The sequence below is a fragment of the Arabidopsis lyrata genome, assembly GCF_000004255.2.
Source record: "Arabidopsis lyrata subsp. lyrata unplaced genomic scaffold ARALYscaffold_6, whole genome shotgun sequence".
Taxonomy (NCBI): Eukaryota; Viridiplantae; Streptophyta; class Magnoliopsida; order Brassicales; family Brassicaceae; genus Arabidopsis; species Arabidopsis lyrata.
This window is the reverse complement of record NW_003302550.1, coordinates 8,691,316-8,704,216: the sequence shown is the minus strand read 5'-3', so window position 1 is coordinate 8,704,216 and position 12,901 is coordinate 8,691,316. Positions and strand designations below refer to the sequence as shown.

At 35.5% G+C, this 12,901-nt stretch overlaps 3 protein-coding genes across 3 annotated transcripts; 2 read left to right on the top strand and 1 right to left on the bottom strand.

Annotated features, from left to right (window-relative positions):
- Positions 1–4,739: 4,739 nt before the first annotated feature.
- LOC9310067 (protein bem46) lies at positions 4,740–8,029 on the top strand. The gene is made up of 8 exons (XM_002873954.2): positions 4,740–5,113; positions 5,448–5,483; positions 5,622–5,700; positions 5,781–5,835; positions 5,927–6,043; positions 6,735–6,899; positions 7,302–7,530; positions 7,634–8,029. Exons 1-8 carry the CDS (start codon positions 4,876–4,878, stop codon positions 7,639–7,641), a joined length of 927 nt encoding a protein of 308 aa, XP_002874000.1. The 5' UTR covers positions 4,740–4,875; the 3' UTR covers positions 7,642–8,029.
- Positions 8,030–8,368: 339 nt separating this feature from the next.
- Positions 8,369–11,629, top strand: LOC9308012 (PHD finger protein ALFIN-LIKE 5). Its single transcript, XM_002873953.2, has 5 exons — positions 8,369–8,627; positions 8,836–8,868; positions 9,560–9,788; positions 9,934–10,069; positions 11,181–11,629. The coding sequence occupies exons 1-5, from the start codon at positions 8,528–8,530 to the stop codon at positions 11,463–11,465; spliced, it is 783 nt and encodes a 260-aa protein (XP_002873999.1). The 5' UTR covers positions 8,369–8,527; the 3' UTR covers positions 11,466–11,629.
- LOC9310066 (glutaredoxin-C4) lies at positions 11,600–12,853 on the bottom strand. Its single transcript, XM_002871896.2, has 4 exons — positions 12,654–12,853; positions 12,175–12,248; positions 11,904–12,002; positions 11,600–11,811 (listed from the first exon to the last, which is right to left on the bottom strand). Exons 1-4 carry the CDS (start codon positions 12,800–12,802, stop codon positions 11,735–11,737), a joined length of 399 nt encoding a protein of 132 aa, XP_002871942.1. The 5' UTR covers positions 12,803–12,853; the 3' UTR covers positions 11,600–11,734.
- Positions 12,854–12,901: the final 48 nt, after the last annotated feature.

Genomic DNA, 12,901 nt, shown 5'->3' with positions numbered 1-12,901 from the left:
GTAATTACGCAATCCGGTGGTTAAAATTTCGAAAGTAAAAAAGTGAAAAAGGTTAAACGTTTTGGTCTAGCAAAGGTAAAATCATTTTTTGCTTGTTTACTGATTAGCTAAACTTGTCAGTAACTTAAGACTATATACATAATTGTAGTCTGTGGATTCAAACTTTCGGAGGTATCAAAGGTCGTTCTTCATGCTCAAGTAGCCAAGTGTGCTGCAAGATTTGAATTAATCGATATTTATGCAAAATCTGACTCTGACTTTTGAGAAACCCTAAAAGGAAAGAAAGTAATTTGTGACTCTAAAGTCTGAGCTGCTATGCACAAATAATAAAAGTTGTTCTTAGCATTATTCATTAAATGGGTAATGTAGTACTGTTGTTCATAACGCTTCTGATGGCAACTCATTGACATTTAATTTAAGGATAGCAATATATATGTTCTGTCCGACAAGAGTTATGTATGAGACGTCTTCGTGTACTATACATTTCAAGTGAATAATGATCCAACGACTCGAAAATAAATAAAGTGTAAGTATATTCTTGTTGTTGTTGTAAATGTGGCAATGCACTAAACTAAAAATCAAAATGTTTTGGCAAAGGGTGGTCCAAGACTTGTTTAGTTACAGACAACTCTTCCGTATTTTTTAATTTATTCGCCCAGCCACTATGGTCTTGTTATCGATTTGAGTGTCAATAACCTTTCTGAAACATTATACTAGGGTCACTGAGATAAATTGGTCTCTTCTCTACTTTTATTATTTCATATACAAATTTGTATGTACCAAGATCTTATCCACAAAATTTTGTTTATCCCAAAACTATTATTATAATATTAAAGAGGTCAAAATGGTTTGAGCTTGTTTACAATATATTGAAGAGTTTTTGCTAAGTTTTTTACAACATTTTAAAATGCATGACAATGATTCTACTTAACTCAACTTCGCGATACAAACAAAAATCATCAACTATCTAGCGTTGTGATTTATACATTTCCAGAAAGATTGTTTTCTGGATTGAGGGGAAATGAACCAAGTAACTTTTTTAACAGTATTGTTGCATATATGCTTCTATTCTGCATTGGTTTTATTTTGTAATCGCTGTCACATTCTTCATTTGATCAGTGTCATGAAATTTAACAATATAAATCTGTTTAGCTGTTAGGGGAAGAATTCAAACAGAGAACTCAAATGTTTGGTGATGACCCAAAGTTCTTAGCATAAGTGAAGTCCGGGATTTTGAGATCATATTATGGAAAAGCAAAAACCAGGTACAGTACAGTTTTGCCTTCTTTGCTTAACGTTCATCGACCTGAAGAAGATGACAATCAGGTCTCCATAGAACCAATAGATAATTAATTTTGCCATCACTGGAAAACTTATTGAAACTGCGATCGCGATGTAATGGTTGATACAAGGTGTCTAGGGTCATGAATCAACGTGACTTGAGATTACGGGTTCGGTGGTTTCGTTCAACAAAGATGCATCATCCATTGAACTGCAAAATATGGAGAAAGTATAAACATGGAGAAGGATTGAGAAAGTTTCAGAAGAACCCTACAGTAGAAGGGAAGCAGGGAAGTAGAAAAAGAGTGAAGGTGATGAGAGAGAGCCATGTAAGCTCCATTTTCTTTTTAATGGGCAGGTGTTTTTTCAGGGTGTACGCAAGTATTTAGCTAGCATGTGTAGTGTGTACTATCGTTTCTGATTTTTCCTTCGTATTATTAATATTCATGGAGTAAAACGACTAGATTTTTTTAATGTTCAGATTGCATCATGGTACATTAAAAGATGTATTTTGATTTGTTTGTGACTTGAAAACATTGAATAAGAGAGCTCTCTCTTATCTCTCTCAAAATCTTTCATAGATTGAGAAAAGTTTCCAGTTAGCCGGAATCTTATGCCAATGTTAACTGGATTTTTTTGTAATATATCTTCCGACTTGGTTTCTCTTTTATTTAGTCGGATTTTTAGTTTTCCGGATTGCTAGTTTCCTTTTTGGCTAAATTTGGATTGTATTTCACTATTTTATTTTTGTTTCCTCATCTTTCTACAAGATCATCATTAAAAATCCCGCTAGTTATCAATTATTCAATCCGTCGGTTTGACTTTTCTCAAAGGATTAGAGTAATATATTCGCTAAAATTTCTTCGTTTTTACACGAAGTTGACCTTTCTCTATGAAATTTAGGTCATAAGCGGAGCTTATATATTTGAGTTTTGAGTTGAGATTATTAGAGATCTGAAAAACTTCATCTATTAATCAAGATATGCGACAGTTTTCAATTTGTTTAACAGCGGTTAAATCTGTAGAAAGATCTTTCGAGTGGATTTTCGAAGACTCTAGCTGATTTGTGTGGTGAAATATGGATCTAAAAGAAGATCAGCTCTGGCATTGAAGGCGGTGACAATTTGGACGAACAAGGCGGAGCTTCCGACGGAAGTTTTTTTTGTTGCTAGGCTTTAATTGGTTATGCTCCCTTGTCCACTTAGAATCATCAACGCATCTCACATGTATTAGTTAATTGGACTTTTCCGTTGCAAAAATTATCTTCTAGGATACTATTTGTTTAAGCTTCATGTAAATATTGTAAAAATCAATCCAGTGATGTTGGACTTCGAATCCATTATGTAATTCCCATGTTGGGTTTTCCATATAAATGGAACTTGGCCGACAAAAAGAAAAGATGTATTTTGATATCTCTTCGAATAAACCCATAATTCTTATTTCAATTGCATAAACTTTTGATCTTCAAAACCGTAATAAGTGCATGTTTGGTTCACGGTTCAATTAGGTCCAATCGGGGTAAACCGGAATCACATAGATTATAGTTTTCTTTATTGTAAATATAATCGTATATATAAATAAATATATGTGTGTGTGATTAAGGATTACATTATATGAAAGATATAATATTCTTTAATTGGTGAAAAAGTATTCTTTAACAAAAATATTACTAGATTAAAACCTAATATTCTTTAGTATTGAAATCTAATACTATTATTTGAACAGTACGTTTATTGATATAGGTAGAGAGTTTACAAGTATTTACGGAAATGCTATTAGGTTATAATTTTTTGATGAAATAAAATGTACACATTCAAAAAGACGCGAATCTTTTAACCTCGTAATCATGTATTCGGATTTTGACGATTTAATCCTGGCCATTGATACAAGAAAATTACCTTGACCCATTTTGATTCGGATTTTTTTGGGAAAGTTCTGTGAGATTATTCTTTCCCTCCGTTACTTCATCTTTCAGTTATGTATCATATATGAATTGGAGATAATCAAGGTGAGCGGACTGGGAGAGAAGTTGGTGTATGGGTTGTCCTAGTTCATGATAATGGCGTTTGTGTTCATATTACAAATGTTATCAGCGGGTAGAAAGAGATACGGGGCGGATCTCCAGCATATTTAGAGGCTTACAAAGATGACTCTCTTCCTACTAATGGTGGTGATAGTAGCGTTGCTGAGTCAGTTTTGCAATCTTGCATTATCCAATATTATTGTTTTACCGTTGGCCTTTCTGCCAACAGGATGGGCACTGCTCCAGAATTCGCAAGTGGGGAGACTATTGATGAAAGCCTTAGGCTTGTGGGAGTTTGTCAAGATGGTTGCAAGGTTTTATGATTGCCTGATGGGACTTGTCATCTTCTTTCTTGTAATAGTCTGTTCATGGTTCTCATCGGTCTCAGAGTTTCAGACTCGCTTTTACACGAATTGATATGATACACATACTATTTTTGATATAATGTCGTTAGGCTTTTATATACTAAGATGGTGTACTATTCAAAAACACTGTATTATATGATGAAATATATAATTAAATTGTATTGTAAAATTGAATGTGTAAGATTTAAATTTGGTTTAAAATAAAAACTACAAGACTAAATATAGAAAAAGTTTGTGGGTTATTATTTAGAATGAGGTTGACTATTTTTTTTTTTTTTTTGCTCTTATCTATTATGATGGAGTGTGTAGAATTAAAATCAGTTTCTAGAATTAAAATCTAGATTATTATCATGAAATAAATATTTAAATTGTATTGCAAAATAGAAATATGTAAAATTAGAATACGGTTAAAGATAGTTAGATTTAGAAAAAAAATCTCAAATACCTCCAAATTAAAAAAAAATTCAACTAAAACCTCCAAATTGACAATATTTTCCAATTAAAACCTCATATTAGTTTTCGTTCCCATATAAAACCTCCAACTAATTAACTTTGTCTAAATAAACATTTAAGTTGTCAAATATGAGCTCGAACAGTAGTTGACTAATGGTCAAGATAATTCCGATCAGAATAGTAAACGACCATTGATGACATATATATTTTGGTTTATTTAGTTTGTAAAGTGTATATAAACCCTAAAAATTAGAAAAATGTATTCTAGAGTTCGTAGTAAACATTTTTATCTTTACTATTGTAACCAACACATGTGAATTTCGAAAACTAAATAAACGGAAAAATATGTCATTAAAGGTTGTTTATCGTTAGTCAACCAATGATCGGATTTAAATTTACGATCGGACTCAAATTTGATTAGAAATTAAAATACGTATATTACTATTTAGAATTTAAATTTTATAAAAAATTATGTTTATTTTTTGCACCATCTATTTATATATATGAATTCAGAGTAAGGCCGCCTCTCAAACTGGGTTTGAGTTTAGCGTATAGATGGGCTTTAGTTCAGGCCCAACCCCCCATCCTTCTCACCTGTACAAAAAAAAGCTCTTTTTCTCCTCTCAGAAGAAGAAAAGCAAAATCCACGAGAGAAACAGATAGAAAGTTGCAAAAGTGCGTTCGATTTTTGCTTCTTCTGTTTCGGATTCCGATTTGGATTTGGAATCTGCTCCTTTAGCAGAAACAGAGGAAATGGTGACCTATGTGAGCGCGTTGTTCTACGGAGTAGGAGGGATAGTCGTCGCCGGAGTGGCGCTGCTCGTGGCTTTCCAGGAGAAGCTTGTCTACGTACCAGTGCTTCCTGGTTTAAGCAAGTCTTATCCGATCACTCCCGCTAGGCTCAATCTCATCTACGAAGACGTTTGGCTTCAATCATCCGATGGTGTTCGTCTCCACGCTTGGTTCATCAAGATGTTCCCCGAATGTCGAGGTCCCTACTCTCTTTGATTATTGAGTCTCGTCTCGATATTGCTCATCGATTCAGTATTTTTTTTGGTAGATTTGATTTATGCATTTCTGTAAAAGCTTCTGAATTTTGGGGATTTTAGGTCTTTGATGTCTCTTTCTTCAGCTAGGTTTTGTTTTCCTTTTCTCAGATTTGTGATCTCTAAGTTATTTTTGCTTTTAAAGTAGTTTTGAACTTATCTGTCACCTGAAATCTAGTTGATAGATATATGTGTCAAACTGCTTGTGGTTGGTAGCTTTAGCTTAATTCGAGCGAGTTTAAGGCTTCGAGTTCTAATAGTTTAATGTTTGTTATGCAGGTCCAACCATTTTATTTTTCCAGGAGAATGCTGGAAGTATCCTTTCCAGAGCCATTTCTTGGTTTTTGTTTGTTTATGTGTATGAGTTTCTGTGTCTTGTCTACCTATTTTATGTTCCATGTATGTTGGCTGGGATTCTTTGCCTTGTAAACGGCCTTGACCTTTAAACCTCAGACATTGCTCATCGTTTGGAGATGGTTCGCATCATGATACAGAAATTGAAGTGCAATGTATTCATGCTTTCATATCGCGGGTTAGTTGGTTTCTGGTCTATCTCTTATCTAAGCATTGGATTTGTTTATACAACTGTTATTGATTTTCCTGTGCAACCAGCTATGGGGCAAGTGAAGGCTATCCTTCACAGCAAGGAATCATAAAAGATGCTCAGGTTTGCTTGTTTCCCTAAATCTTTCCACATATCTCTTCTGTTGCGTCTCCATGTATTCATTATCCAGTTTCTTGCCTGCTACTTTTGTTAGGCTGCATTGGATCACCTTTCTGGAAGGACTGACATTGATACATCTAGGATAGTTGTATTTGGAAGGTCCCTTGGGGGAGCTGTTGGAGCTGTGCTTACCAAAAACAATCCAGATAAGGTATCATTAGTAAATATTTTTAATGGTAGCATTTCATGAGTAGAGAAAATGTGCATTTTATAAGAAGAGAGACGGGATAGGCCACGTACTAGCCGCCAGCTCTGTGGATGTTACTGTTTAAAGGGAGAAGTATTATTGATAGTCCCACATGGTTACGAATGAGACTAACAAATGCCTTATAAATTATAACGCCTAAGGGCACCATCTTCTCTCCTCTAGGGGCTTGGTTTGGCTGGCTCTTATCAGTAACTTAATGAGATTCTGGTTAGTGTTGAAAATTATTATAACTTTGGCGGATGACCTGGAGTCTGATTGTATAAAAATTTCTAGAGTAACTCTTTATTTAGATTCTAGTCACTTGTCATCAGTAACAATCTACTCGGTTAGTTCTATCTGAATATAATTATTTATTGTGTTAAAGTCTTAGTCATCTGGCAATAAAAGTAACTGTTGATATGGGGATTCGTTTGAACTTTGTTATTGGCCTCCTTTTATCACCTCCACTGAAATTTACTGTTATATGCACAAGAACCTTATCCTTCTCAGAGACTTTCTTGGTAAATGAAATTTGTAGATGCCTTGATTAAGCTACATATTATTTTTGTTCTTGTTGTTTCCACTTCCAGTATTTCATTTGATATCCACACGCCTTTTAGTTGTATGTATACCATTTCTGAATCTTCATATATAGGTATCTGCATTGATTCTGGAAAATACTTTCACATCAATTCTTGATATGGCTGGCGTTTTGCTGCCCTTCTTGAAGTGGTTTATTGGAGGAAGTGGTACGAAAAGCCTGAAGCTTCTTAATTTTGTTGTACGTTCCCCCTGGAAAACAATTGATGCTATTGCTGAGGTAAGAAGCAAATGTAGACTCTTGCAGATTATGTTAGATGGATTCTTTTCATGTACAGTTTGCATATGCGATAAATGACTCAAACAAGCAAAAAACATTGTGGTACCTTACAGACCTCGCTGGCATATGAATATATCTCATGCATTTGCATTCCTTTTAACGGGACATAGTGTATATATCTTTGCGGAATATGTTGAAGTTTCTATTCATTAAGCCCAAACTATCAAATTATTCATGCATTAGCGCGAGCTGATTGATTGCTCTCTGATTTGTTCTATGGATTAAAACTTGAAAGGAAATAAGGAGGGAGCTTGATGTCCTGTAAAAAACACATCCCTGTTAGAACAATGTCTCATCATTTGATTTTCTGTTGCAACATGTGATATCTTGCAACAATGATAGGTCAAACAACCAGTGCTTTTCCTCTCTGGACTGCAAGATGAGATGGTCCCTCCATTTCACATGAAAATGCTGTATGCAAAAGCAGCTGCCCGTAACCCTCAGTGCACATTTGTGGAGTTTCCAAGTGGGATGCATATGGATACATGGCTGTCAGGTGGTGAGGTTTACTGGAAAACAAACATGCAGTTTCTTGAAAAGCATGCGCCTGAGAAAAGGAAAGACGATACAGGTAAGATGATCTCCTAACTTTCAGGAACAATTTTGTTTTACAGAGATGTTTCTTGAGATATTTTGTTCACAAAGTAGAACAATGGTCTCTAATCTGATGGCAGGAAGGTAATGAGTGACGATGCTGTGTTTAGAGGAAGATTCGACTCACTTAGCTACTGTTGCAACCTGGAACGAGAGTATTGTTATAAGCATGTGTATACTCGTATGTTGCATTTGGGAGTGACAGATACAACTTGTTCAGAGAGTGAGATATTGGACAGGAACATTGTAAGCAGAACCAGCTAGTGGAGATGGCAAGTGTAAGCTAATCAGATGCATTTGCTCTGTCTCAGTTTTCCTTTTTTTTAGTTTTTTGTTTTTTGGGTTATTTTTTCCAATCGTTGTTGGTGTTTTTCATCTGATAGTAACAATTTCATCTGGATGATCATTGCGTTGTAGATGATTGAGAAAAGAGAAAAAGACATGGTTATATGATTAAATCTTGAATGTGTTGATTACGTCTGTCATTCATATATTTTCTCGCATATATATTGTATAAATCCAAAGATCTTTAAAGCAATTTTTTCAGTTTTGGGAACCAGCATCGAGGAGTTTGGTGAAATCTGTAGAGTGATTTTCTTTTTCTGACAAACTTGATTCTTATTTAAAATGAGACAACACGAAGACCATTTAGTCAAATTGATTATCATGGTTGTGCATAGTCTCTAGTGGCATTTATTCTTATACCAATTACCAACTGAGTAATGAGTATCATCACCAAAGTGAATCACCAAAGTGAATCACTAATTTTCGTGTCCCTTTTTTTTTTTTTTCTCCTGTGTGTGAAAAAGAAGTGTTGTGTTGTGTCGGGTCCGTCACGGTCCACGGAGCAACTTTTTCGTCTTAATTCAGTTTTCTTACTTTATCACTTCAAACAAAAAAATTCAGCTTTGAAAAAAAAGAACCAAACCTCGCTATCAAAGCCCGCTCTTTCATCGTTTCTGAGAGAGACGGACATGGAAGGAGGAGCTTCGCACTACAACCCTCGAACTGTCGAAGAAGTCTTTCGAGATTTCAAGGGCCGTCGAGCTGGCATCATCCAAGCTCTCACCACTGGTATTCTTCTTCTTCTTCTTCTCTGTGCTTTTCAAAGTTTGAAACTTTTTCTTATGCGTTTTGAATTTTGCATGGAAATTCTGCTCATAACGATCGTTTGGTGGCTTGATTTAAACCTTTTTATTGAACAATTGTGCTCTAGTGTTATGGATTGTGTTGATGATGCTTAGTTCTAGAACAGTTTTCTGATTGTTTCTTTTTTTTTCAGATGTGGAAGATTTTTTCCAGCAATGCGACCCTGGTTAGGATTTTTCTCTCTCTATAGCCTTAAAGCTCTGTGGTTTTCTCTCAAGCTGTTTCATTTATTCCTGATTTTGAATTCTGTGTTCCCGTTAACTCCTTTAATGCTTATGGTTTCTCGTTTATAGGAGTTTCTTTTCTAGTGATTCCTTATGCTGGCTGATGTGGTTAATGTACAGCTTTGCTTTTAGTATAAGTTGAGATGGGAACAGAGGCTTATCCAAATCGATAATTTTTAGTCACACTGAAAATTATAAGATCTTGCTTTGCTGCTTACATGTGTTTTGATACTGGTACTGATTATGTTGAACATTTGAGCAACGTTTTTTTTCTAGTTCGGTGGTTTGGTCTCCCCATGAACTATATAGTTTTTAGCATTTGGTGCTGTTATCTTTTTATATCTCGCTTTTGACTTCATGCTTTTTGGCTTCATTGACACAACAATTTAAAGGTTGCATGGTTCTAAGTATTATGAAATTTTTTGTAGCTCTAAACCTTGTTTTTTGTTAGTTAGGAGGAAGATATTAATTTAATAAACATGATTTCTTTATTCATCAAGAAATACAAGCTGCTCGGTCTTGACTATGTAGCTACATATCGTTTTCGGAGAGTATTTCATTGCTTTCTCTGCTAATTTGAGTCGAGTTGATAAACTGAAATTTGTATTGTATGACTATTTAATGACATTTCAGAGAAGGAAAATCTTTGCTTGTATGGATTCCCAAATGAAGTGTGGGAAGTTAACTTACCAGCTGAAGAAGTGCCTCCTGAGCTTCCCGAACCTGCACTCGGCATTAACTTTGCCAGAGATGGGATGCAGGAAAAAGACTGGCTTTCTCTCGTCGCTGTCCACAGTGATGCGTGGTTACTTTCTGTGTCCTTTTACTTTGGTTCAAGAATTGGTTTTGATAGAGCTGACAGGTATCATCCTTTCTTTCTTGATTGGTTTGTATTCTCTTCTAACCTTGTGTTCATTGTTTAATCTTATCTCTTCTCAATTATCTACCATTAATTATCATTGATATCTCCAGCATTTTCATACTAAACCGTACACTTACCAATTCAGGAAGCGCTTGTTCAACATGATAAACGAGGTTCCTACTATATTTGAAGTTGTAACTGGAAATGAGAAGAAACAAACAAAGGAAAAGCCCTCTTCAGCAAATCAAAATGGCAACAGATCCAAGTCAAATTCAAAAGTGGTAAGACTCATGCTCTCCTTTAATAAGATTTAGAACATTAATTCCTTTATTTATTAACTATGAACTAAGAACAAATCAGATTTCTTTATTTAGTATGAACATTAATTCCTATGCCACTCTTCCAAACCCTTTCTCAACTCAATATCGTGATCCTATCACCTTCGGTTCTCTATATAGCTCCTCCATAGTACACTAACAGATTGTAGCTGATTTTTGCGGAAATAGCTCTTGTTCCATCCTTAAACTTTCTAAATAGCTTCTTTGCGATACTCGGCTTCGTTCTTCGTCTACTCTTATCATTTTTTCTTTGTTTTGCAGTTTTTCAGAAATTAGGAATGGTTAAATGGATATTCAATAAAGCACAGCACTGGCATATGTTATTCACAATCATAAAGGGTTCAACCAATAAATGGCATTTTCATATTCAGTCATTACACAATCTTGGAAGTCTCTTTAGAGTAACTACTACACAATTCAATTCAGTTCTAACAGAACACCATGATTTCTAACTTTTTAAGAGACACGTTTGGTAGTACTTGAACATTGAAATACTGGAATCTTTATAGTTCTATGGTAGTTTTCCCCTGTTATATTATAACTACATATTCTTATCTATCAGATAACACAACCATATTTGATCAAGGTTAAGGTATCAGAAACTTTTTTTTTTTTGGTGCTTTAAGGTTACTGTTGTAGCTTACATACTTCTCTTTTTCTGCTAACCTCGAGCATTGTTAAACACATGAATAAGGTATGATGCACATTTTTGTTCCTTAAACATCTTTTTCATCATATGCAGTATAGATTTTGTGAGAGCTTACACAGTTTGCTATTGAGTTCTAAAACATAGACTGAACACAACTTTCTTACTTCCGTACGTAGTTTGTGAAACGTGTGGCATAAGAAACCTCTAGGTTGAGGCAGAACAAAGATGGGCTGTGTCTTTATTGCAGTCATATAAGCGGCAGGTCTGGAATCACTGGATCAATATGCAGTGAAGTGGCCGAGTTATCACAAGTTTACCGATCCAATGACACTTGTTGATTACTTTTTTTTAGTTTACACTCTGCTATTTTGGTGTAGTTAATATATTCCTTGATCTGGAATGCAGAGAGGTTTAAAAGGTAAAAGTTCAAAGACGATACAGGCTAAGGACGAGGAAGAAGGATTAGAGTTAGAGGAAGGGGAAGAGGAAGAGGAAGAGGATGAAGATGAACACGGTGAAACCCTATGTGGAGCTTGTGGAGATAACTATGCTTCTGATGAATTCTGGATTTGCTGTGACATGTGCGAGAAATGGTTCCACGGGAAGTGTGTGAAGATCACTCCAGCTAGAGCTGAGCATATCAAGCATTATAAGTGCCCTTCTTGCAGCAACAAAAGAGCACGACCCTAGATGTTTTATTTCCACTAGTCTTAGGTACTATCAATGTAACCCCCAAACTGTACAATGCACTTTAAAGTTCAGACAAGTAGACTGGAAGCATGTCCAGATCTGATTCCTCAAGCCAACTTTGTATAACCAGCTTGTAATCTCAGATAAGATATGTTTTAAAGGTATGATCAAGCTGCAGAACCCAATACAAATGTTGTACAACTGGAAATCGAATTGCTTACAGCTAAACATCACAAAGAGTGTTATCAATTCTTCCAACTATATTTAACCTAGAGTTCAGCATTTTTGTTGCCAGAAACACCAAGAAGCTTGGCCAATTCACCGCTCTCATACGCATCAACGGTATCTGAAAACCAGAAACAAAGATAAATCTATCAATCAAAAAATGTTGTCATAAGCAAAGACGTTTTCTTGAAGGAGAAGGAGAGGTAAGTATACCGTCTGATCCTCCAATGTGTTTTCCGTCAATAAAGACCTGTGGTACTGTTCGCCTTCCAACGATCTCTCCAAGTGCAGTCTGGATGCTCCACCCATCTTCTGCAAGACCCAATTTTTACCAACCATTGGTCACAAATGAATCTTCTATATAGTGATCCGGCAAAGTTTCAAATAACAGAAATGTCTGAGACTCAGGATCTCATGGCAAAAAAGAGGTAAGAAACATAGTTGGATGATGAAAAGATGATCCCCTTTTAACCTTAAAACACACCTCTTTCATCAAGCTCGACAACATAAGGAACTTGATCCAGCTCTCTGAACACAGATTTAGCTTTCCTGCAATAGCTGTTGACCAAACCCCACAAGGAAAGAGAGGAAAAGTAGAGATGGGTCATATATATAGCCATATAGGGACATGATCTCTCTACATAACTCAACTAAGACCAAAGGAAAAGCAAAGAGAACAAATACTGAGAATATTTTGAACAAAACCCTAAAATTGATTACTAACATATTCTCCATATAAATGTAGCTCAACAACCATAAAAATCCCAATCTAACGAATACAAAACAAAAAAGCAGAGCCATGAAAACAAGTTCATTGGATTCAAGTTAGAGACTCAAGTTTCAATTAATAAGATCTAAAAAAAAAAATCGCAAATTGAAGTCACCCAAGATCCAATTTTTATGAAAATATGACGATTAGTGATCGGAAATGGCCTGAGAGAGAGAGTAGATAAGGAGACATACGGGCAGTAGGATTTGGAGAAAATGACGATCTTGTGGGAAGAGATGGTCTTCTTAACAAAGTCGGCTTCTGGGGAAGAAGCAGAAGAAGAAACCATAGAAATGAATGTGACGAGCAATATTACCAACGAGATAGATCTAAGCATTGTCATGGCTCCTTTCTTCTTCTTCTTCTTCTCACTCAGATGCCGATTGAAGAAGATGACTTAAATAGGCTGAAAATGTACGGTGTAAGTAGGCGTTGTGGCGGG

What these genes read in the sequence shown, in the direction of transcription:
- LOC9310066 (XM_002871896.2), bottom strand. Translation starts at nt 12,802, where the DNA reads ATGACAATGCTTAGATCTATCTCGTTGGTAATATTGCTCGTCACATTC. An exon ending in TGTCGAGCTTGATGAAAGAG is followed by an intron (nt 12,003 to 12,174) that starts GTGTGTTTTAAG and finishes TGGGTCTTGCAG; the next exon opens with AAGATGGGTGGAGCATCCAG. An exon ending in ACACATTGGAGGATCAGACG is followed by an intron (nt 11,812 to 11,903) that starts GTATACTTACCT and finishes TCTGGTTTTCAG; the next exon opens with ATACCGTTGATGCGTATGAG.
- LOC9308012 (XM_002873953.2), top strand. Translation starts at nt 8,528, where the DNA reads ATGGAAGGAGGAGCTTCGCACTACAACCCTCGAACTGTCGAAGAAGTC. An exon ending in CATCCAAGCTCTCACCACTG is followed by an intron (nt 8,628 to 8,835) that starts GTATTCTTCTTC and finishes TTTTTTTTTCAG; the next exon opens with ATGTGGAAGATTTTTTCCAG. An exon ending in GGTTTTGATAGAGCTGACAG is followed by an intron (nt 9,789 to 9,933) that starts GTATCATCCTTT and finishes TTACCAATTCAG; the next exon opens with GAAGCGCTTGTTCAACATGA.
- LOC9310067 (XM_002873954.2), top strand. Translation starts at nt 4,876, where the DNA reads ATGGTGACCTATGTGAGCGCGTTGTTCTACGGAGTAGGAGGGATAGTC. An exon ending in GATGTTCCCCGAATGTCGAG is followed by an intron (nt 5,114 to 5,447) that starts GTCCCTACTCTC and finishes TTTGTTATGCAG; the next exon opens with GTCCAACCATTTTATTTTTC. An exon ending in CCAAAAACAATCCAGATAAG is followed by an intron (nt 6,044 to 6,734) that starts GTATCATTAGTA and finishes CTTCATATATAG; the next exon opens with GTATCTGCATTGATTCTGGA.